This window comes from Carassius gibelio, chromosome B24 (genome assembly GCF_023724105.1).
Source record: "Carassius gibelio isolate Cgi1373 ecotype wild population from Czech Republic chromosome B24, carGib1.2-hapl.c, whole genome shotgun sequence".
NCBI classification, from domain to species: domain Eukaryota; kingdom Metazoa; phylum Chordata; class Actinopteri; order Cypriniformes; family Cyprinidae; genus Carassius; species Carassius gibelio.
The window spans coordinates 5,168,981-5,193,154 of NC_068419.1; the positions used below are offsets into that span (position 1 = coordinate 5,168,981).

At 34.5% G+C, this 24,174-nt stretch overlaps 1 protein-coding gene across 7 annotated transcripts in view; it reads right to left on the minus strand.

Moving 5' to 3' along the window:
* Positions 1-24,174, minus strand: part of pde1ca (phosphodiesterase 1C, calmodulin-dependent a) — a 75,274-nt gene that overhangs the window by 37,959 nt on the left and 13,141 nt on the right. The window contains exons 1-2 of one of the 7 annotated variants that reach the window (XM_052596115.1): positions 13,299-13,572; positions 10,435-10,461 (exon numbers count right to left, since the gene is read on the minus strand). The exons of the other annotated variants lie outside the window; for them this stretch is intronic. Coding sequence (XP_052452075.1) covers positions 10,435-10,461; positions 13,299-13,429 — 158 coding nt within the window. The 5' untranslated portion in view covers positions 13,430-13,572. Of the gene's footprint in view, positions 1-10,434; positions 10,462-13,298; positions 13,573-24,174 lie in introns of those variants that run through there. 7 annotated transcript variants of the gene reach the window in all.

Here is a 24,174-nt window from a genome sequence, read left to right on the forward strand (position 1 = left end):
ACAAAAGTACACATACACACTTCACTGCACATTCTACAGGGAATTTAGATTATTTAGCTGATTTGATTAATTGCACATAACTAACTACTCAGGGTCTCTTAGACAGCTTTGAAATACGACCTGGGTTTGACTGTACAGTGTGTTATATATAGCCGTAGAACAGAACAAAACAGGGTTCCATACAACTATGGATCCATAACCTTGCTGTATGACCTGATCACCCACACCCAGCCCCCACAAACCTAGCAAAACTGGTGGTTATCACAGTAAACGCTTCTGTCTACATGCTAAACCAATTTACTCAATGCAATTCATTAAAATTCATCTTGTTTGCTCTCATTCACGATTAATGACCGCAGGTAATCTGAGGTTGAAGATTTGAAGCACTAGAGGAGATAAAACACAGCTTTAATGATTTTTCCACATCTGAGAGTAAACCAGAGCATCAGACAATTGCAAGGAGAGAAATAAAAAGAAATTACATTTCTTTGCAACGAATGAGAACGAAAGAGCTGAAAAAAACACTATAGCATTCAAAAGTCAGGTCAAAAATATTTTCCTTGAAAGAAATCGATCATTTTATTTATACAGAAATATTTTATATTTTATACAGAAAAGATGCATTAGATTGATAAAATGTATAATGTTACGAAAGATTTATATTTCAAATAATTGCTTTTTGTTTGAATTTTCTATATTTAGTAAAAAATACTGGAAAAAAAACGTATCATAATTTCTACAAAATACTAATAGCACAACTTGTTTTTAACATTGATAATAATAATCACAGGAATAATTAAATTTTAAAATATATTTAAATAGAAATCAGTTATTTTAAATTTTTATGTAATTCTAATAAATAAATGCATTTCATTTCTGACACAATTTGTCAGTTAATCAAAATACAATAAAAATCATAAAAATCATGCATTAAATTGATGCTTTTATCCAGTGTGTCCAAGCATTTTATCAGTAAAAATAATAACAATAATAAAAACACCATACATTATAATTTTTATAATTATTCATATTTATGTAATATTATGATAATTAAAAATACATTGTCCATATACATTTTCTTATTTTAATTTCATTAAAATTTGTAATAATAACAATAATAGTCCACTGTCAGATTTGACTGGTGATTTGACATATTATTAATATAAGAGTATTATGCCAACACTGATTTTATTTCTATCCCTTTTGATTTATCGATATGGGGATGCAGCAACTGCCAAAATTGCCACCAAGTGGACTGACTTGCCTTTAAGGACTCTGGCTCCATGTCTACAGTCACTCAGTTCCTGCTCGGAGCACAAGTCCTGGCACTGCTGGACTGTGATGAGCTCTTGGCAGAAGTTCCAGAGAATGTGTCCAGTCTGGGAGGAAGAGCCCTGTTCCTCTGTAACCGTGGAGACAGAAGCAGCGGTGGATCATGGGCAGTGTAACCAATGATGCTAACAGTGGGTGAAAAGTTTAATGGCCATAACAACACACCATTTACTGCCCGTCATCACTAATTAAGACCAGAGAGGCTGGTGTGGAATTGGCCAGGATGGGGAAACTCTAAATACAGCCGCTGTTGTCTGTTGAGCAGCTGGGCAGACAGAAACAGTTGACTCTGTTGTGTCTGTTCTGTCCAGGTCACTAATTGTCTCAGTGGCTGGTGCTCTGGTGCGAAGGCAACGAGAGGTTGAAGGCCAAAGTGTTGACACAGCATTTGCCAGGTCCATCTGGAGTCTTTCAGAAAGGTCCAGACCTCCAGAATGGCTCACGGGGGACAGAATCAATGCCCGGTCTGATCTGATTCAGTCACATGACAGGATAAGACATAATATATAACAGAAATCCAGAAGTGCACAACTGACCCTTTGTTAAGATCCCCCCACTTTGTTTAATATACTTAGAGAAGCTTTACAACAAATTTCACAAGAAAGAAAAAAAAAAACACCTTATTTGAAACCAATTATGGACAGAACAGTTTCTAATGTTTCCACAATTTTAGACTTACAGTAGAAAGAGCAAAAGCTAGTCTGTATGATGGACAGTTGTCAAGGTTGTCAGACTTTTTTTAAACAGGGCTTGGGAAAGTGACTCAGCGCAACAATATAAACCGACAAAACGGTTCCTAATGCTTCCACAATGTTTGAAACATTTAAACAAATAGGACTGTCCCGAATTTATTTCAGAAAAAAACTGTAGAAGTTGGTCTGGCAACATGATGGATGGCAACAGACGGTAAAAGGGATAGTTTACCAAAAAATTTAATTACCCTATCATCTACTCATCCTTAAGCCATCCTTTTCTTCTTTCAGATGAATACAATCTGACTTATATTAAAAATGTCCTGGCTCTTTCAAGTTTTATATTGGCAGTGAATGGAAATTGTGTTTCTGAAGCAAAATAAAGTGCATCATAAATCATGAGAGTATATCATGGGGTAATACAACTTTTTGGATGACCTATCCCTTTAAGGAAGGGCTGGTCAGTAACATTTTAAAGGCGGGGCTTAGGAAAGGCTAATATATCAATGTTAACTGCTAAAACGGTTCCTAATGTTTCAACAGTGTCTGCAACATAGGGCTTCAAAAGACTTACATCAGAAAAAGAGTAAAAGATGGTCTGATAATATGGTAACAGTTTCTAAGGAAGGAACGGTCAGTAACATTTTAAGACAGACTTAGCAAAGGCTCAATTAAAGGCAGCACAGATCCTCGCTTAACTCCTCCCCTGGTATAAAAGCCGATAAATGTCTGGGTTTAAGGTCAAGAGCTTTGTATAGCTGCAATTATGATTTTGATAGGCCATTATGCCACTGATTGGACATTTTCTATGCTGTAAACTCAGTTTCACAGTATGCCACTTTGCCAGCTATTCCCACGTAAACAGACATCTTACTTTATTTCACACTGAGGCCATCAGGGCTCAATTGTAGATTTCTGAATATTAAAATGAGTCTCAGCACTGAATGCAGATTCACTGATAGTACCTTAATAACAGAATCAATCGTTGTCTATTTCTCCATCAACCCATTTCTCACTTTAGCCCGATGGCAGTACCCAGTTTCGATTTAAAGCAGTTGTATTGTCTGATTTCCAAGAGCCAAGTCAAACCTGGCACTGATCATCTGAAACATTCCCAAGGCTGGCAGAACACAACGAATGGTTTAAATTATGCTGAAATGAGTTTCAGTAAAAACATAAACCCTTCCATCCCTTCTCTTTCCCAAAATGAAGTTGAAAGCGGCAGCCACGAACGAGTTCATCCTAACAGACAGTCAATACAAATCAGCAGGATCCCAAGGAAAAATGGAGAGCCCGGTAAAATTATGATAAACTAGAAAAGCAGGTACAGCAGCACTCTGCTAACCTTCACAAGCAACTACAGCCTATTTAGTCAGCAAGATGATATTTTTCTTTGCAGATTAAGTGGTACGGAAAACACAAAAACACGGGATGAAAATTGTCGGATGGTGGAAGGGGGAGATTTATTCACTAATGCCCACACAACATGACATTTCACCACAGCTTAACAGGTTGAAAGCATCTGCATGCCAGATAAACATCCCTCTGTATCGCCTGATTATTAATAAATATTACTTTCCTCAGGGTGGGGAATGAGTGACAGGGAGCGAAGAATCATTATTTAAATTAGATTTTTACTCTTTCTGTATAAATGGCTTTGCCACACTGCAGAAAAATCAAACAAATTTAAATTTTTGAGTTAAAACATCAATTTGCTTAAATGCAACACAGCAAAATTTGATTTACTTATTTAATCAAAAAAAAAAAAATGCTGTAAAATAAAACATTCATTTTGTTAATCTAAAACAAATGTTTTATTGGATGTTTAGAAATATTTACTGCAAAGGAATTTGCAAAATCCAAATCTATTTTTTTTTCTATCCACCTTAAACAAATCTATGTCTTAACACTGTAAATATAAATATCGCAAATTTCCTCAATAAGCCACATGATAATCTCAGGAATAACGTTTGTGGTTTTATAACCCCGACATAGATTGACTCCTTCAGGAAGCACCACTAATAAAAATGTTTGCTCATCTAAGGGATTACATATAAAACAGAAAGGATTGAGAATATACCTCATACCTGCGTATTCATAGTCTGCAGCTGCAAAGCCTAACAAATCCACAGTGTTTTGCGTCTCATCATCCGGCACACAGAATATCAGCTTTAGAGAAAAGCTCTCCTAACATCAGAGTTAAAAACCTCAGATCTCCTCATGCCTGAGTGGCATTTCCAACTAAAGGTCTCTGCCAGAGACTGATAATAAAGATGCCGTTCTCCCGTGACAGATAGACAGATATTCTCAAGGCCTGCGAAAAATTTAAGTAAAATGGTTCTAAAATAGAGTGCGATGAGTCCCTGGCCTCATAATTCCCCATAGAGGAAATGAGTCATTATTTTTGCAGTTCTGTTCGGTGACACTAAAAAGGACACATTTCAACTAAATATGAAATAAATATAATTCTGGAGAGAATATGCATATGCAATATGCAAGCTGATTGTAAATAATGGTTTGAACATCGGCCTCATTCTGCTCCCACGACCCAAGCCCTGGAGGGGCCCCATCGTGCACGATAGGTCATCTGCGGCCAAAGTCATCACAGCTGTGCTGATTTTGTGCAGCTGAAGAGCTGTGTGAGCTTAGGCCAAAGCCAGATCTGCTCCAGGAGAAAAGAGTGTTTATCCCTCAACAGTATTTTTGCAGTTGGAGACTCAGTCATTTAATCAGTATGCCTTACAGATATCTGCATGGGAATGAAGAGTGAGGTCAGAGGTCACCGGTACTGTATATCCCTCATGCGATAGCAATGACCAGGAGCAGTGTATTAAAGAGTGTGCGAATGTTGCGGAGAGGCTTCTGGGTTTTAGCTTGCCTGGGGTGCAAACTGCTGATTTTCTTTGTGCCATTATTTCGAACCCATCTATAAATCAGATTAATAAACACAACTGAAGTTCCAAGGTCACGACTTTCCATCACAGTTATACCGTCTCCATCCACGCAAGCTATTTTTCTGCAAGTCATCCAAACTAGCTCTAGCAGAAACCAAGAAGAAGTCCGACATTACTAAGTCATGGCAAGATTAATGCTGTTTGTAGCACGACATTCTGAACTGTACAATACAAAAAACTTTTTCTGTGACCATTTACACAGCCCATCTTGTTGGCATTTGGCTATTTAAACTAACATTGGCTGAGCCAGATAAAGTTACAAAAGAAACCAAGCTGGAGGATGGAAACATAGCGTGGAGAGTAAAGTCATATCTACTGTTGGTCTGCACAATTAAGTGGGCAAATTCTATTCATTTTGATAGGAATCTGTGCGATTGGGAGTTTTTTTTGCGTGAGGGTGAAAAAGTTTCCCAAACAGATTATGCTTGTGTTGAAGTTGGTCACAAATTCGCTGTGATTAGCAACAAAAAACCGTGTGGTCTGAAAGTTACTTTTACGAGCAGCCCTTCATAAATCGCAAAAAAATGATAAAAAGGGAAATGAATGATTTGTGCCCTCAGAAACTTGCCTAAGTTGTGCGAACTTAACGCAAACTCACGCAATTAGCAACAGAAACTGGTTGGTTTGAAAGTGACTTTTGTGAGCAGGGCACCATACATTGACGGACAATGGAAACTGACAATGGAAAATGGACCAATTCCACCTGCAATATTTTGCCTGAATTTCAAAAATGTGACCCCACTTTAAGGCCAGTGGATTTGATGTGACAATTCAATAGTAATAATAAAGTGTTAAATAGGAATTTAATTGAAATTGGATGTAGTGTGCACTGATCAGATGGGCTGAGCATTTCAGTATCCTAATCAGTAAATTTGAAACCTATTTTACTTGAAAATAAAGTAAATGGGACCTCATTTTATATATCAGGAATTGACTGGATCAGGAAAATAATGACAGCTTATATTTTGTTACTAATAAAAAAAAAACCGATATAATAATAATATATTTTTTAACAACTTATGGGCAACTTATGGGCTCAACCAATTGCAGGAGTTTAGGCGACGGGACTATCTGTTTGCCTGACCAATTAGAGACAGGGAAGTGCTTAGGAAACCTGTTAAAAATACGTAAATAAAATGCAATAGTTCACACAAGTGGTGCAAAAATTACACACTTAGCTTTAAATTATGTCTGGAAATGCTTTTAATTAATTCCTTAAAAAAAAAAGATCTTTCCCGATACTTTTATATCATCTTGCAGATCATAATTCAAGCCGTCTGAGCCTCCAAATTACCTATTTTTATTGTCGGCAGGGCGGTTTATTATGATGTGCATGGAATTCATCACAAATGAATGCTAGTCAGCACCTGTATCCCATTATTGTGTGGGAGCAGCAGGGAATGAGGGGTCGTCGTGTGGCCGGAAGAGATTGCTCCCTGCTCTGGGAGATAAACCCAGACTCATTTCTGCTCTCCATCTCACTGCCGGCAAATTGAAGGACAGATCAGAGCGAAGCATACGTGCAATCGGCACTGCACTCTTCAACAGAGCAGCACATTTAATCCCCGCAAACCCCTGTGGGCACGGGACTCTTCAGGAGAATGGAATAATACGATCAGGAAAGCTCACTCGAGGTCTATGCGGGAAGTGCGTAAAGATAGACTAAAGGATGACAATGGCATCCATTTTGTCTCCCTGTTTTGTATTCAATTGACAAAACACACCAGCGACGGCAGCTCCCCGGGGAGGGCATTGGTGTTGTAAGGTGAAATCGCTTGTTAAATATGTCACTTTTTGACTGGAGTAATTATCTTGTAAATTATCAGGTGAGGGGGCTGTGATTCAATGGCTGTGAAGCGATCAATTAACAAGCTGAAATCAGTCAGCAGAGGCATGACGAGACAACACCCCGAGAGCCGAATGTGCAAGAAACTCACAAATGCCAAAACGCAGCTCTGGATCACTGACGGACTCAATCGTTTGAGATGTTTTTGTGTAAAAAGTCGAACCACTCCAATGCGAAAGAGAATTTTCATCTGTCGGTGGTTTCTAAATATTTATCTCTGCTTCATTCCAACTTGGAAAAGCTAATCGGCTTCACATGTAGTCTATCAGAATGACACGACGCTGTGAGGAGAAGAAAGTCGAACGCAGACAGACTGTTGGGTTCAGACCACATCAAAGCTAGTTTCCACACCACAAGAAGTCAAAAAGAAAAGAGAACCTCACGATAACATGTAAACAAACCCCATCTGCGCAGGGCTCTGGTGAGTTTGAATGACCCAGTGTTCATTATGCCATGTGTGAGAAACAGATTGAAGTGCCATCGGGCTGCAGGAGCCTGTAATAGCTGTGCTGCCTCTGACTGGGAAGCCAGTCTTAATTAGATCATCAGAAAAGGCCACAATGATGGCCGTTATACACTCCCTGGATTCAGTGGCTCGGGTATCAGTTTGGATCAAAATGCAAACACTGGACTAAATGCCAGTGGCAGTACAAATGTATTGCCAAACATTTGCCCCTATAAATACCTTCTTGAGTCAAAGAAGATTAAAAATCACTTTCGTCCTGGCCAAGACTTGCAGCTAATAATAATTATAACAATTAATTGGCACATTGGACTAATCAAGATGGTCTTCATCAACAGCTTGTCTTTTGATAGGAACATCTTAGAAATGTTGAAGTCTATCATATCACATGTGCCCATCACATTTAGTTACGAGCTGTATGGCATGCCAAATAATGCCCTAACCAACTCAAACCACATTGTGTGAGTCACTGATAGTGCCTTGCAGACCATTTGGCAAATGGTAAAAAATGAAATAAAAATAAAAACACAAAACCTGTGCGTGACCCAACTGAATTTGACCTAGACTGTGGTTTCTCTTGGAGCTATAAAATACATCACACATGCTTACATACAACAACATGACACACTTTATTCAACTTTTGTTGCCCTCAATACAATAACAATTCCAAAGTGAGGTTGCCAAACAATGCTGGTTTGGTATATAGTCAATGAAAGATATTTTCTGCATACATCTATTGGACATAATTAACATTTTGCTACCATTTATCCAAACTTCAAGCTGCTACCACACCTTATTATTTGTATTTTTTTGTAAATAGTCATTGGTTCTTGGGTCTTAAGGTCATAGCACCAGGAGTCTGAAATTCTCAACAGATATTTTTTCATGTTAAAAAATAAGTACAAACTTATGTTGTGTCAATCATGTTTACACACTGCCTCCGTCATTAAAAAGTTCGGATTGGGTTCAATTTTCTGAATTTTCGCATCCGTAACAAGCATGTTGATAGGAAAGGATGACCAATACAAGAAGAAAGAAAAAAATGCATCCACATTTTCAGACTTAGTGTGCAATGAGATTTAAACTCAAGATTTTGATGTACAAAATAATTTGATGGTGTTATAAGGTTATTTTTGGATCTTAGCAATACATCCACTTTTGTTGCGTGAAAAAGACTTGGAATTCCTTTTGAGTTCTTCAGAAAATAATAATAAAAAAAAAACTGGAAAAACCTGTTGCTTCACTGCACAGCGGTGTGAACGAGAGATTTATTTGAACACGCAAGAATCTCTCACGACTTAATCATCAAGAGACATAAATCCTGTGAAGGAATGAAGTCATGGTGATAATTACTTCAAATTAAACAGCTGCCACAAACAGCCCCACCAGCGCTGTATTTCGCCTGAGAAAACGTCACTCTTCCCAATTCTATATACACATAAGATAAAAATAAGGACAATGCTGATTTAAGCTGATTCTTATCAAACATTCTCACGAAGTCTTCTGAGCACAAAAAATAGCTATGCATAGCCAAACTTTTGACTATAATGTGTAGCTTACACTGGAGCGTTTGAAAACCAACGATTGCCCACTAATATAGAAAGAGATTGTTGACATGTAAAGTGACCAAACTGATTTTGTTTTGTCATTGTGTGCCATTTAGGAGTTCATCAGAAATAAAATATAGGATGTGCTGTCTAAGCTTGAGACTGGGCCCAAAATAAATTCCCGAACTGGGTTTGGTGAAACAAAAACCATTATCAAGACAGATAAAAATGTCAGTGATATATATGATCTGATGTCTGAACAGCCCGTGACCTTTCACCTTGATGGGCTCTTAAAGCATACTGTATCTCCCTCAAGCCCAATTCAAAAACACACAAACACACACACACTTCCCTCCAGCTCTGCACACAGTCATTGACATCTCCAACACTGCCCTGGCATACCATCAAAGCCTGACAAACACAGACATTGTCATGCACACACACACACACACACACACACACACACACGCACACACGAAACAGTGAGAAGGGAAGGACAGGCATCAGCTGCTGGCTGTTTATGTCTCTCTCTCTCTCTCTGTGTGTGTCTCTCAAGATCCTAGTCATTACTGACCGGTTAATGCTTTTTTTGTTTAGTCTCTGGTTGATGTCAGAGGACGTCTGTAGCTGTTCTATTTGGGTTGTGTTTGAGTGTGTCTTTTAAATACCTTCAAATACATAAACAGCTAGACTGATATACTGTATCTGAGACATATAGAGATAAAAAAAATATCACAATCATATTCCCTTACAAAAAAAGTACCATGGTATAGTGAAGGTATCAAATGCTAATGAAACGGTAATTTGAAACATACTATGGAACTGGATGATTAAAATATATGAACTGCAGTATTTATATGTGATACTTCAATGCATATGTTGATACTAAATGTCCATTAAAATGCATCACAGTTTTCACAAAAATATTAAACGGAACACATTTTTTAAAAGAAATGTCTGAGCAGCAAATCAGCATATTAGAATGATTTCTGAAGGAAACTGGAATAATGCTATTGAAAATTCAGTTTTGTATTAAAGGAATAAATTACATTCCAAACTATATTCAAATAGAAAACTGTTATATTAAATGATTGTAATATTTGACAATTTTGTGTTCTTGATCAAATAAATGCAGCCTTGGTGAGAAGACTAATTTAAAAAAACTAAATTGTAGTCATTCAGTACCATATATAAAATGTACTATTTATTACGGTATTATTATTATCTAAAACCTTCACTTCACCATCATGGTATCAAAGCACAGTTTTGTAAGTGTTCTCATATGCTAATGCAGTGCTCCATTCACTTGTGATAATGAAAGAAAACTGCTGTTTATTTCCTACTGACAACCAGTAATTAAACACAATGTCACAACCCTCTTCTGCTTTCAGACTCTGTTTTTAGCACAAACCAAACCACACCAGAAAACTGTGACCATACCTACATACAATAGATATGGTCTCTGATTACAACCGATTTCCAGCAGAAATAAAAAAACTCAGTTTATGCAAATTGTTTGCAAACAGTTTTATTTGCTCATTTTCCCAGCTCATTTTTCATGTTGAGAAGATGATATCTGTTGTCTGAGTGAATATCTTACCTCTGTGACGTCTTCTTATATTTTCGCCTGAAACAAAAAAAAATATGGATATAATGGATAAATGCATATGGCATAGGCCACTGGGGCTAGTTGTCACATATATTTCAACAACAAGTTTTTGAATCAAAAGTCCAAATACTCAAACATGAATTCTACCTTAAAATAATTTTTTTTTGTGCATTTTATGCATTTATATTCAGGCATTTATATATATATATATATATATATATATATATATATATATATATATATATATATATATATATATATATATATATATATATATATATATATATATATATATATATGCTGTTATTTTATTATAACTGATTCATTTAACTTTTTTAATGTTTTTGTGTTACATTCATTTCATTAATTGTTTTGAGTGTCATAACTGTCTCACTTTTTAACTCTGAATGTAAAAAATATATTGATTAACATTTTAAATACAACTTTTAATTGCTTGCATTTCACATTTTAAGAACGTAAACAGCAATCTTCAGCGTAAATTTCATTTCCATTTTGAAATTTTGTCCAACTTTCTATAAAATATCAAGTGAACTAACTTTTTTTCATTAACATTTTTTTTTTTTTTTGCCATATCTTTAATCAATGTGTTTATATATGGTTTTATTTTTTGTAATAAACGTACCCTGAAAAATGTTAACTGGATTGAAAAGTATGACCACTAGCCATTTGATATACAGGCAATAATAGTTAACAATCTTTAAAAAAAAAAAGTCAAATATAGCAGCTATATAGAGTTAAAATAATTGATTCAAATGCTCGAATCAAGGCACACATGAACATTTGTGCAAAAAAGGAAAACAATGACCCTCTTATGATGGACATCTGAACATTTGGTCATCTAAATCCAGTTAGTGCATGAATGCTCGCTCTGTTTCGCACGTAGAGAGGAAATGCCTCTTCTTTTAAATCAGCGTTCAGTAAAACATCTCAACTGCAGCTGCTGTCAAGCCATATGAAGACAGACGTTCTGATTGGTCAAGTTTGATATTGATGACATCACCTTCAGAAGAGCCTAGAGCGACTAACACACAGTCGCTGCTATTTACATGATCAGCGACCTTTAACCTTAACTTCCTGTCGACTTCATCATCAAAACATCTTCCTCTCTTTCTATCTACCTCGAAGAAAACGCCTGCCTTTATTGCAGCCTTAAACTTTCATATATGTGCATTTTTTTCTGTGTCCAGTGGTGTCTACACGCATCTCATTTCACTTGGAGCTGCCAAGTGTATGATTAAATTCTTAAGAAGCTCAATAAAATGGGCCTTAAAGGGAAATAAAGCTGGAAACAGGATGACTTCGGTTCAATCTTGACCTGACTGGTGGCGTTATGACAATGTTGATGGCCCTTGTTTCAGGACAAATAACAGCTGTCTGACTTCTCCACCTGGGTTCAGGGACCCCAGGCTGACGGCGACTCCTCCATCACGGACAATGCAGCTGTCATAAATCTAAAACCAAACCTGGAAGATATTTTGCCATTTATAACAGGGATTAGCATTCAGCGGCCTAATGTGGGATGACACAGTGCAGGATTAGATCAATCCCTGCAACGGCAAACTATAAAATCCCCTTGTGATAACATACACGGTCATTACTGTCCACATAAATTCAGAAGAAGCCATTCCTTTCATTAACTGGCAATAAATGAGACGGCGATAGGAAATAAGTCACACATGCAACTAATAAAGTCATCCACAGGCATGATTTTCTGCAACATTATACTCATGAACTTTGCCTCTGCACCACAGGACAAGAATTAATTTTAATAAAACTCTTGTGTCTTCAAAGAAAAAAAGTCATGCAATTTTCAGATTTTTCAGTTGAGTCTATTTTGGTGCATTTATTTTCTTGATCTAGCTTCAGTGACGAGTTCAAACATTACATTTCCCTTTTGTAATTTCTTCCGCAAATACTTGCACTTTGCAAATATTTTGTTTTAATATGCTGGATCCGTTGGCAGCCTGGTTTTCAAACAAATGCATTCTAAATAGCGATCAACTGGAAACACTTTTGAAGGAAGATGAGGTTGCTTTTGCGTCTGGGAACCGAGCCACACATGAAGAGGATGTTTGTACTGAAAGTGACCCGTTAACCCTGACCCGCATCTCACTTTCACAAATATGTCAGCAACACATTAGAAAGCCATCAACTGCAAATCTCCCCCTCCCAAAAAAACATGAAATGTACTTTATAAGTAAGTTTAACTCTACGCCATTTCTATGCATTTTATTATTTTACTCTTTGCACTGTATAATTACTTAATTCATAATTTTTTGGCTTAATTTTATTTTTTAATTAAATAATCATATTTACAACTTATTTTAAAGCTTTTTGTAATGTAAGATCTTTGCTCTTTACTACTTTTATCACGACTCATTTTATCATGATTAATTTTTGTTAAAATGATACTTTTATACTTTATATTGCTATGAAATATTATCATTATATTTTGTAAAATGTAATAAATTATTATATCATTATAGTTTTACACTTTGCAGTGCATTATATTCTTAATTAAATGTATTGAATGTGTGAAAATAAATAAGTTAAATTTTTAACAAATATTTCTCACAATAACACTTTTGATTAATTCTTAATTTATTAGCAATTTCTATTAATGACATTGATCATATTTAATATTCAAATCCTTTCCTCTTTGTAATGTATCATATTAATTTCAGGTTATTTTTAATATTTTGTGATGTTTCAAAATGTGATTTTCTTGTACTTTTTATACTTGATATTCTTATAAAACATTACTAATAATATTGTGTTATTTTTTTATGGTGCTCTCTCATGCACATAGACAGAAAGTATGAAACTCTACTCACAGTCCTCGCAGTCTGAGCCAGATCTTCTCAATCTGATCCGCTTGTAGGTACTTCAGAGAGTTGTTCTCGAAATCCTCAATCTCTTTGGTGGGCGACTCCATGTCAAAAAAGTCGACCAGGCAAAACGACATGAACGAGTTTGTATCTGGACAGGACGGACACAGAGGCAGTTTGTAGAGCAATCGGCAGCAGCAGCAGCAACAGCAGCAGACGCCGAGTCTGTCACAGAGACAGCTGTAGCACGTCCCTCATCCTGTTCCCCCCTCTCTCTCTCTCTCTCTCTTTCTCTCGCTCGCTCACTCACTCTCCGTGGTTGTGGGCTTGTGTCACCAGCTCTGGTCAGGTGTACAGAGAGGAGCGCGTATGGCAGCACTGCAGGGGGCCGCATTCTCACCCTCTCCCTCATAATTACAAGGCAGTGGAGAGGAAGAGGAGGAGGAAGAGGAGAAGAGGGGATTAAACAACTGCTGTTGATCTCTGTATCAGAGTCTCGGCTCCATTCAGCCACACAAACAGAGAATAAAATGCAATTGGAAGCATGGACTGATGCACTGTCTGGGATGAGTTGAGAGACATAAAAGACAGGAAAAAGAGAAAAAAATTCAAGGGGAAAAAAAGAGAGGCGGACTTGGAAAAAAGGATGTGTCTGAAGTGTAAATAAAGTGTCTGAGAGAAAGAGATAGAGAGGCTTTGACTTAGTATGTAAACAGGAGGAGAAAGGTAGTATAGTGGTACTACAATTAAACTATTTGTTTCCGAATATACAGTTATATATAAGATTTTAATATTTTATTACCTTAAATAGGTATATAATGCATTACAACACACTATTAATGCTAAATGTCATTGGTTACATTGTGTAATGGTGTGTTGTAAATGTAATGCATTACAGGTTTTGATGGTCGATGTGAAATCAACACATAATAGATGTTCCTGTCTTACTGTAAACGGGGCAACAGTGAACGTTTTCCAAAAAATGTTTGTTTGTATCTCAAAGCAATTTCCGTCTCAGCTGTTGGATGTCGCCAAGTCCTATTTTTCAACCTCCTCTCCAACCACCTGGATCAAAAATGATGACTTTTCACCATCCAGTCAATTTCCGATGGATAAAATCAAGTCAATTTCTTGTTTCAAAATATGTTCGTTAAATAAAATGGGTGGCAAATGCAATTTCAGGATGATTTTAAAGGTATAACTATAAATGCAGTGCAAAAAGAATTCACTGTAATTTTCTGCATTATAAATATCATACAATGTAATTAATTTAATACATTAAATAATAATACAAAAATAATAAACAATTGTGACCACAGTTTTAAGAGATTAATGTACTTTACTAAAACGTGCCAAATAAGTAAAATATGTATAGTAATACTCAGAAAAGTGTATTTTTATAAAAAGAGTAAAGAGAGAAAATATGCAAGTATCAGATTCACATTTTCAGCAGCAGCAGCTCTTAAAGTAATAGCAGCCAAAACAGCATAAAAGCCCAGCTTCTGTGATGTCTGTCAATCAAAGAACAAAAGATAAAAAAAGAGGAAATCAATCACTTTTATTGCTTTAAGGATTCATCTTTATCTAATTGGGAATTTAGTGTTTGACAACTTTGTATATTTCCTAATGTTTGTTATAATGGGTTTATGTGAAGATTGTTTTAAGAAAACAATTATAAGTTATTTTTTAAAAGTCAAATAAATGTTAAATTGATAGCTCTCAATTATACTGTAATGTTGAATGGCTATAGTCAATAATTAAATATAAGAGGATGTCTTTTAGTCATAAAAAATGATTCCATTAAAGAAATATTAAAATATACTGTATAAAATATACTTTATGTTGTTTGTACATTAATTTGAAGATTGAATGTGAAACTATTGCAATATAAAAGTATATTTAAAATATACACAGTGTGCTCATAATAATGTGCAACTGTTTCACTTTTTATTTCAAAAATATAATGAACTTTTGACTAAACTCAGACCTTCAGATGGCTTTATGATTGAAATACCCTAAAATATAGAGAAACATCACATTCTGTATAAAACATCAACCATAATGCAACAGTAAGAAGAATAAAATTCCCACTGTCATTAAACATAAACTGATGTGCGTAAATGTCACTGTTCCTAAGACGCGAAGCAAAACAGCAGATGGTTAGCACAGAGATCGTATCTCTGTCTGAAGAACAGCCACAGCTTGACGTGAAAATACAAATTATATCATCATAACAACAGATAAAAACACAATGGCTGGAACAGCAGAGGGAGGACACCACAACCCACGCACTCAAATCATGACAGCATCAATATCCGACTGAGCTTTAGACTAAAGCACCATTAGACGGAGTCATTGTGATGATGCTTGACCACGCTCCATTAGCACGAGACACTCAACAGTACATCTGCTCTGTTTGCATTCGCCTTTGATGCAGATGTGGAGAATTAATAATTAAGAGGACGGCATTTTCTTCTAGACTTTTTCTGAGTTATAGACCGTGCTATATTGATAAGGAGGACTGGAATCAATGAGGATAAGACCGAACAAGCCTCAAAACTCATCCGTCAGGTGAGAAATAGCAGGTGTTGAGAGATGGGCGAGAGGGGAAAGCTGCAGGTGGAAGAGCTGTTAAGAATTGTGATCAAGATGACCGCTGAATTCATCATAGGATTCTGTGGTAATACTGTATTTGGTGATCACAGAGAATCAGCTGAAATACAATCAGTCCAGAGCTGTGAATAATTAACACCTTCATACTGAGCCAAATACTCCAATACAGCACATCTCACTGGAACAAACACACTGCTTGTTTTTCTTTGTTTTGCAATATAGAAAGGCTTCACAGTCATGCAGATATATGATTCATATAATGAGAAATGTTGTTTCTGACACAAATACATCACAAAAACTCATCGGATGCACATTTATATTCATCAGACGCTTTTATCCAAAGCAACTTACAGTGCATTCAGGCTATACATTTTTTTACCAGTGCGTGTGTTCCCTGGGAATCAAACCCACAACCTTTTGGGCTGCTAACGCAATGCTCTACAACTGAGCTACAGGAACACATACAGAACGCAACTGATTACCACTGAAAATAATCTCTACACTCATCCTTCAAAATTTACAGTAATGCACTTACAATGGAGACCAAATAAGCAAACAAAGAGAGTTCAGTACGCCCACGTTTAGGTGCAGGTTAACAGGTTAAATCTGATGATTTGAAAACATAAAGACTGAAAAAAATATAAAGTGATCCAAATGAATGAAAATCTGATTAATGCATTAGAAACATTAATGTATAAGCTCCAAGTAAAAAATTATTTAAAGTTTTTTGACACCAATATCTTGTTAACTCTAGTTTCATTTTAGCATTTTATTATTATTTTTGTTCTGTATTTAATTTTAGTTACATTTTTAGTCAAAAAATTCTGTGCTTTACAATGATTGATTTACAAACGACGTGCAAATTAAAGAACACAGATGCAACATCTCATTTACATATTGTAATTGTAAATTAATTGGAGTTTAATTTATAATTTATTTCCAAATAATTTATTTCCAAAAATTTTAGTACTTTAACTTTTGCCAATGCATAAATTTACATTTTCGTTTAGTCAGTTTTTCTTCTTACATTGTGATTAATTGCAGCTTCATTTTGTTAACAAAAATGTCTTTAATATTTTATTTAACAATAATAACCCTGGCTAACATGTAACATTAACATTTTGCAGTTATATTTTCAAAACAATGTGAGTTGCATATATAAGTTGCATATATTGCATGCATGAGTTGCATATATAAAAATATTTAATATTTCTATTTCACTATTTATGAACACTTTTCTCACAGACTTCTAATTACATTTTTATTCTTTGTTGTTGTTGTTGTTGTTACTATTTATGTTATGTAAACAATTTGTTACTGACAGAATGCACACATTTACAGACTTAACCTAATTTAAGAAACATTTGGTTTTGTATGTCAAGCACAGATATACATGCTATATTAAATCTGTGATATAAAAACAACTGATCTACATTTTAAGAAACTATTTTCTCTACAACTCATAATTACAGTAATTATCTGTTAAGACTAAAGCTATTTGTAAAGCATGCCAAGAGAGTACTTAAGTGCAGGTTCAATGTGAGAGGTCTGTATGATCCTCTTAGTTCTTTAGTTTGCATTTATGATGATGCTGACAAAGGAGATTCCCAGCTACATACAGTTTTAATTACACAACGATTATGATCAGAGTTTAGATTATAGTCAGAATAAAAAAAATACTAGATTCTTCCACAAACATCAGAGTGTATTCACAAATCAAAACACTTTCACTTACTAACCCCCCCCCCCCCCCAAAAAAAATTTAATTGCATGTGTAAGCATTAAAACTGAAATCACGCTGTGGAACTCCTGCTCAATGTTCTAGACAGAGCAATGAACCAAGCTGTAATGATGAACTATTTTAAAACTCTTCATCATAAAAGCACCATGTTCTTTCCTATGTGAATATATGGCTCAGCAAAAACTAATTTTTCAAAGAACATTCCAAAATGAATATTCTGCCATTATCTATTATTAACTTCACGTTTCATTCATTTTGCTGATATAATCATTATACAGTATATACACTATAACAATTGATTCTAGGACATACTACAAAATACAAAAATAAAATGCTAAAAACTATAATCATTAATTTTACAAGTGAATTATTTGTATTAAATTAAATTAAGTAAAATTAAGTAAAAATGCATATTCGTTCAAATAAATAAAAGACAAATATAATCTAAATGAAAAAGCAGGGTTAATTAGCATTCAAAATTAAATACCCAGTATCAAGTAATAGATGAAATACCTTTAAATAAATCTGATAAATTAAAAAATAAATAAAACTCTAATATCAGCCAGCAACTGATATGTTACATATATTCTGCATCCCTGAATATGTCATAATAATGGCTTACATTTTGGTCTGTTTCTAAAATGCTTGTAAAACTAAATGCACAAATGCAAGTACAACTTTCATGGTTTCTGATGTTTGTCTAATTGTCTGAGCTTGACAGCTCCTTTTCAATATGAATTGCAGAGCTTCAAAAACTCCTTTTGTGTTCTAAATTGCAAATAACAGGACAAAGATTTCAAAGAAAAAAGTGAGTAAATATTGACACAATGTGAGCAAAAATGGCTTAGGAAAGAAACTACACTTTCCTGAAATATGTGTTTTAACATTTGGATGTCGTGAACTGGAGTTTTAAAATCATTGTTGTTGGGCAAGTCACGCAAAAAGCAGTGGATTCCACCTTGTTGAGTCCTAGATTTTAATCAACTGAATTTAAGTGGGAGACGTTTATTAATTTTAATAGTCTTTTTGTATTTATTTTATGTTTTTATTTTATATTACACATGACATGGATTCGCCTGTACTCTGAAAAATTTCTGCGTCCAAAATTTCTAAGTCCGAGTCCTGAGTCCAAGTACCACAACTCTGGCAAAATGCATGACTGCACAGAATTATTCAAATCTGACCTTCCCAAAACAAATATGCAGGTAGAAAGCAAACAGCAACAGCACCAGACATGAATATTTAACAGACAACAAAAATGAAAACCTCCGAGGGGAGAACAACAGCATGCAGTTTGTTCTTCAACAAGCTGGAGTGGGTGGAACTACAGGGAAGAGACCAGCCTGTCCATAACCATGCAATCAATGCCATTTAATGCTCAACATGGGAAGAATTCTCTAATTACATTTTTTTTTATTGATTTCATCATTCTATTCACTCAATTATTTGAGCAAGAATATAATGGTATTAATGAGAATGAAGGGTGATGGAGAGAGAGAAAGAGAGAGAGAGCATGAAAGAAATGAAATATATCTGCATTATTAATTAACATAGCTGGCATTTCTAATCATGCAAGTCATCGGTCTGCCTGTGTAGATTGATGACCTACCGGAATATTCCCTCTTCATTAAAAAATAATTCAAATTGTTGTGACTAAAACCAAGTAGCGAATTTCACAAGTGAATATCCAATTATATATAATATCCAATTATTATATATAATAATATAATATCCAGTTAATTTATATATAATTAATATTTGATTTAATGTTTAACCAAATGTTAACTTAAATATTAATAAAAATATTATTAATATATAAGTTAATATTGATATTATTAACAATGTTACTATAATATATATATATATATATATATATATATATATATATACTGTATATATATATATATATATATATATATATATATATATATATATATATATATATATATATATATATATATATATATATATATATATATACACCAATAAACCAATAACACTTTGGTAAATAGTGAAAGTTATCCTCTGCCTTAAACTCAAGGGCAACACAAATACAAAGCCGGACTGGACAAGCTAATTAACATCCAGTCAGTGCATGAATTATTGAGTTTTTAATCCCGTCAGCTCACAGTAGGGTCTGCACTGGGCAGGTCAGGTGACTTGGTGGAGGGAGAGGGAGGGAGACGCTCATATTGAGTAACAAGCTCCCTAAACATGACAGCTTCTGGTCTTTGAGATTTGTAGGTCAGAGAAAACAAATACTCTCCAGGGCCTCCTTTGTGGACAAATGACAGGATAAACAAAGCTTAGGAAAGAAAGGATGCGGATATCTTTTACAGGTGATTAATCACCCTACATGAACTGCCTATCAATAGGATGAAACTTAATTGGTGAGCAATCTGCAAATTGCAGCAGCTGAATAGATAAAATATTTAAATTCAATATTTCAAGGTGATAATTTAACCCTGTAAAATCTGACAAATATAATTTCTATCAGGAGCACTATCATCAAAGATGACTGACAATTAGCATACAATTTGGATTGGTGTTCTGGTTCTGTTCTGGATAAGAACTCCCTGCGCATCCATGCTGTCTAGAATAGACAGCAGCAATAACCCCCCGAGGGTAAACAAAAAAACAACAACATAATATTACTGCAGATATCATAAGGTTTCATAATTTGATGTAACATTACAAACTAACGTGACCTGACAGAACTGACGCTACGGTATGATTGATATATATATTATATAAATGATACAAACTCGCATTTCAGACTTTTTGACTGTTTGATATAATAATTGTGAGTTGTGAGAAAAAAAAAATGCAGAATTGCTAGATTTAAATTCACAATTCTGAGAAAAAAAAAACTCAAACTTGCAATTCAGTTTCAGAGTTTATTTTGTGCAATTGCGAGGTTTTTTTCTTGCAATTCTCGCAATTCTGAGAAAAAATCCACAATCGCGAGAATTGCAAGAAAAAAATTTGCAATTTTGAGAAAAAAGGTCAGAATTGTGTGTTTTTTCCTAAAATTCTAAATCTGATGTGTAAACTCACAATTGCAAGAAAAATAGTCAGAATTATATGATAAAAAAACTCACAATTACCTTTTTTATTTAGGGTGGAAACTGGCTTCCATAGTTAAAGGGATATATGAATATTAAAAATGAAATTTTACTAATTTTCTGTCTGTGGTTAAATAAATGATGGCTGCATGTTAATTTTTCCACAAACTTTCCCTTTAATGCTGCATTTAACTGTTTTACATTTAAGCTTTAACTCCAATCACAGCTGGACTAAAGTGTTGCCTGACTGGCACCTGCCCTGTTTCCCTGTGTTCCTGTAAGATCCCGCTCAATCTTGCTTTCATTCACTCAGTTCATTCTACTCAACAGGGCTGCACTCAACTGGAAAATTAGGTTTCTCCACTAAAATGAGCTCTGCCTGCTACAGACCTATCAGAAAGCCGGCAGAAAGCTGGGGCTAAAAGAGAAATGATAATCGAAAGAAAAACTCGCCGTTTGGGCAAAATGAGAATGGGATGTCCACCTGTGTACGCTCCCACAAGCCCCGGCTAAAGATCGGAGGCGTGCAAAGGTCAAATCTTCCATAAGTCATGAGAAGCATCAGGAACAGCTGATGTAAGGAGAGACAGACGCTCTTCTGAAACAATCCTGCTGCGCCTCGCACCTCAGACGTAATGAGTTCATTCAGAGGAGATGAACCTCAGCCTGCTGTGTTACACATGAATTTACTCCAGAGGAAAGAGGGAGAAAGAATAAGAGATAGAGAAAGAAAGAATTGAGCGAGAAATGAATGCTACCGAACAGCACCATTAGAATGGAAAGATTCATAGATGCATGACTGCAGTCTGTCTTCCAAGCAAGTGAAAATCTACAGATAGTCAAGAAAGAGTTGCGATTAAACGTTATTTTGATAAGCAACTAATCTGGTAATAATCCATTCAATTAATCTTAAAAAGTAGTTTTATTCATTTTTTATCAACAATTTCTTTATATATATTTTAATATATTTTAATTTTATTTATTGGCTCAGTTGCACAGTTTTTTTTTTTCAATAGCATTTAACCTGTTAAATGTCACCCCGTCCCGTATACGGGACGCCTACGTTGACTATACTATATTACAATCAAATCTAATCTAATCTTGACAAACTATATATCGTTGGAAAGGTCTAAGACTCCCAAATATATATTTTACCAATATCTTTTGTAAAAAATTATGTAGGAAAAGTAATAGATGAATTTATGACAAGAGTGCACCCTCAGAAACCTACATTACAAAAGGAGCTTTGACCCTTGTTTAAAAAAAAAGATTTCCTCGTTGCCTTTTTCTCTATCACATTTTAGAAATCATCAGATGTTATATATCACTTGAAAACATAAAATCTCAAAATTCATCCTTCAAAACCCATTTTAAAATCAGACATTGCATTACCATGTAAATGGTACATCAAAATCATGTTACAAAATGTTTTCAGTCATGAATTATACAAATTTAGGTTTGTATCATGCACATTCAAGTCTATCTTCAAAAACGTGAGTGACAGTTATCAGGTTAAATACATTTACATTGTAATTTAGTAGATGCTTTTATCCAAAGCAACTTACAAATGAGGACAAGTGAAATAAAAATTAAATGAATAATAATAAAAATAAATAAATAAAAATGTTATAAATTCCAATTAGAATTTTTAGCAATTGCTTTTGGAAATTACTTATTTTTAAATATTAAAATTCACCATAACTTGTCATGCATTGTTCATGTTACATACATAAATAACATGGATTCATATTAAAGAGCTGTTTTATTACTTGTCCAAATGTTCAAAATGTATAATCTACTAGATTTTTGTCCGGTTTAACAAACCACACAGACTTGCATTGAATGAAAAACTGAAGCCGTATTATATCTTTTAATATTATAAATATGAATACATTTTGTAAGTTTGGGGGCAGGAATATCAATGATTTTAAGTAATTGCATTAAGATATGTTAAAATCCACATTCACAATTTTTTTGCAATTGTTTTCCATAACACATTTTTAATTTTAAGCATAAAAATTCAGTGTAACTTGTCTGCCTTTATTGTAAACTTATTATTTTCTTCATAAAAAAACAATCACAGCACAAGAGATTTGAGCTTTCAAGTGACATAAATGTCAAAAAGAACCAAATCAAGAAGCTATCTTAAAACCATAGAGAAATTTCCAGGATGTGCAGTATTTCTGGACAGGCCGTGTAAAGGTGAACGTGTCTGTCATAGAGTTAAAGTCACCTCTTAGTAAATTAGAATAATAAATGTGGCTGACATTCCAATCTTTGAGGGTCACACTGAATCAGTTCAACTCTTTAGTCACACAATTTCTAGATAAGACTAATGGAAGAGCAGTCCTGCCAATCTTAATATCTTACCCTGGGGGGAAGAAAACCCACAGACCTCTGCTTAACATAAGATCAGACTGGTCCTCTCCAACCTCACTTAAAGCTGCATTACTTTACTTGCCTTTTTAATTAAGTGCACAGTGCACACACAACTCATCAGCCTGGAACAAGCACAATTCCACAAATTCCATTGTCTAAATGTGTCTTTGACTTAAATCAATATTTCACCAAGTACATTAACAGCAAATTCGACTCGTACACTATATTCCAGGTGTATTCATTCAAAAACCTTTGCATCCAGTTAATAGGATCAGTGAGTTTAACCAGAGATACTGATGAGTCTGATTAGTTTACTTAATCCTTCAGTGATGTTCGGACATCTTTAAATGTTTTAGTTTTTTTGTTTTTTTACTTCATTGGAATGGTACAAAACTTCCTATTGGCACTTGCTTTGTGCACACACAAAATTCTTGGTCATACAAAAGTGTAAAAGGTCTTGAAAAAAATATTTACACTTGTTTTGGAAACGAATGGGAAGCAAACTTCATCCAATGGTACTGCGGCAAAACAAAATCTTACTGAAAGCTCATTTTTTAAGAGATCAACCTCCAATTTGGAACAACTTCTTTAGACTTATACCTTTGTTTTTTAATGCAGTGTAATGCATGATTTAGAAAATATGCATTTCATATAAAATTTTATTTTTGTGAACATTTTAAAATAATACATTTAGAAATGTAAAATAAATTTAATTTCTCTTTTATAATCTGCCAAGTGTCTTCTTTAAAAAGAGATCAAACTTAAGTCTGCGATTCAAAGCATTCAAGATTCATGACAGTTTAAGTTGGTCATTTCATTTGAGGTCTATGCTCAAAAAATCTTTAATGGTTTTAAATGAATCACTATTACGTATTATTTATATTCCCTTATAACCCCAAAATGTTAAATTAAAAACATTATTGGATAAAACATTATTGATAAAATATTGTACATTTAATTTCACTTAGTACTTTAGAGGACTTAGTAGTGCACAAGTCATTCACGCTACTCTATAAAAAAAACAAAAAACAAAAAAAAAAAAAAACGTTGAAAAGACCTGCTTCATGCATCATGATTTGGACTG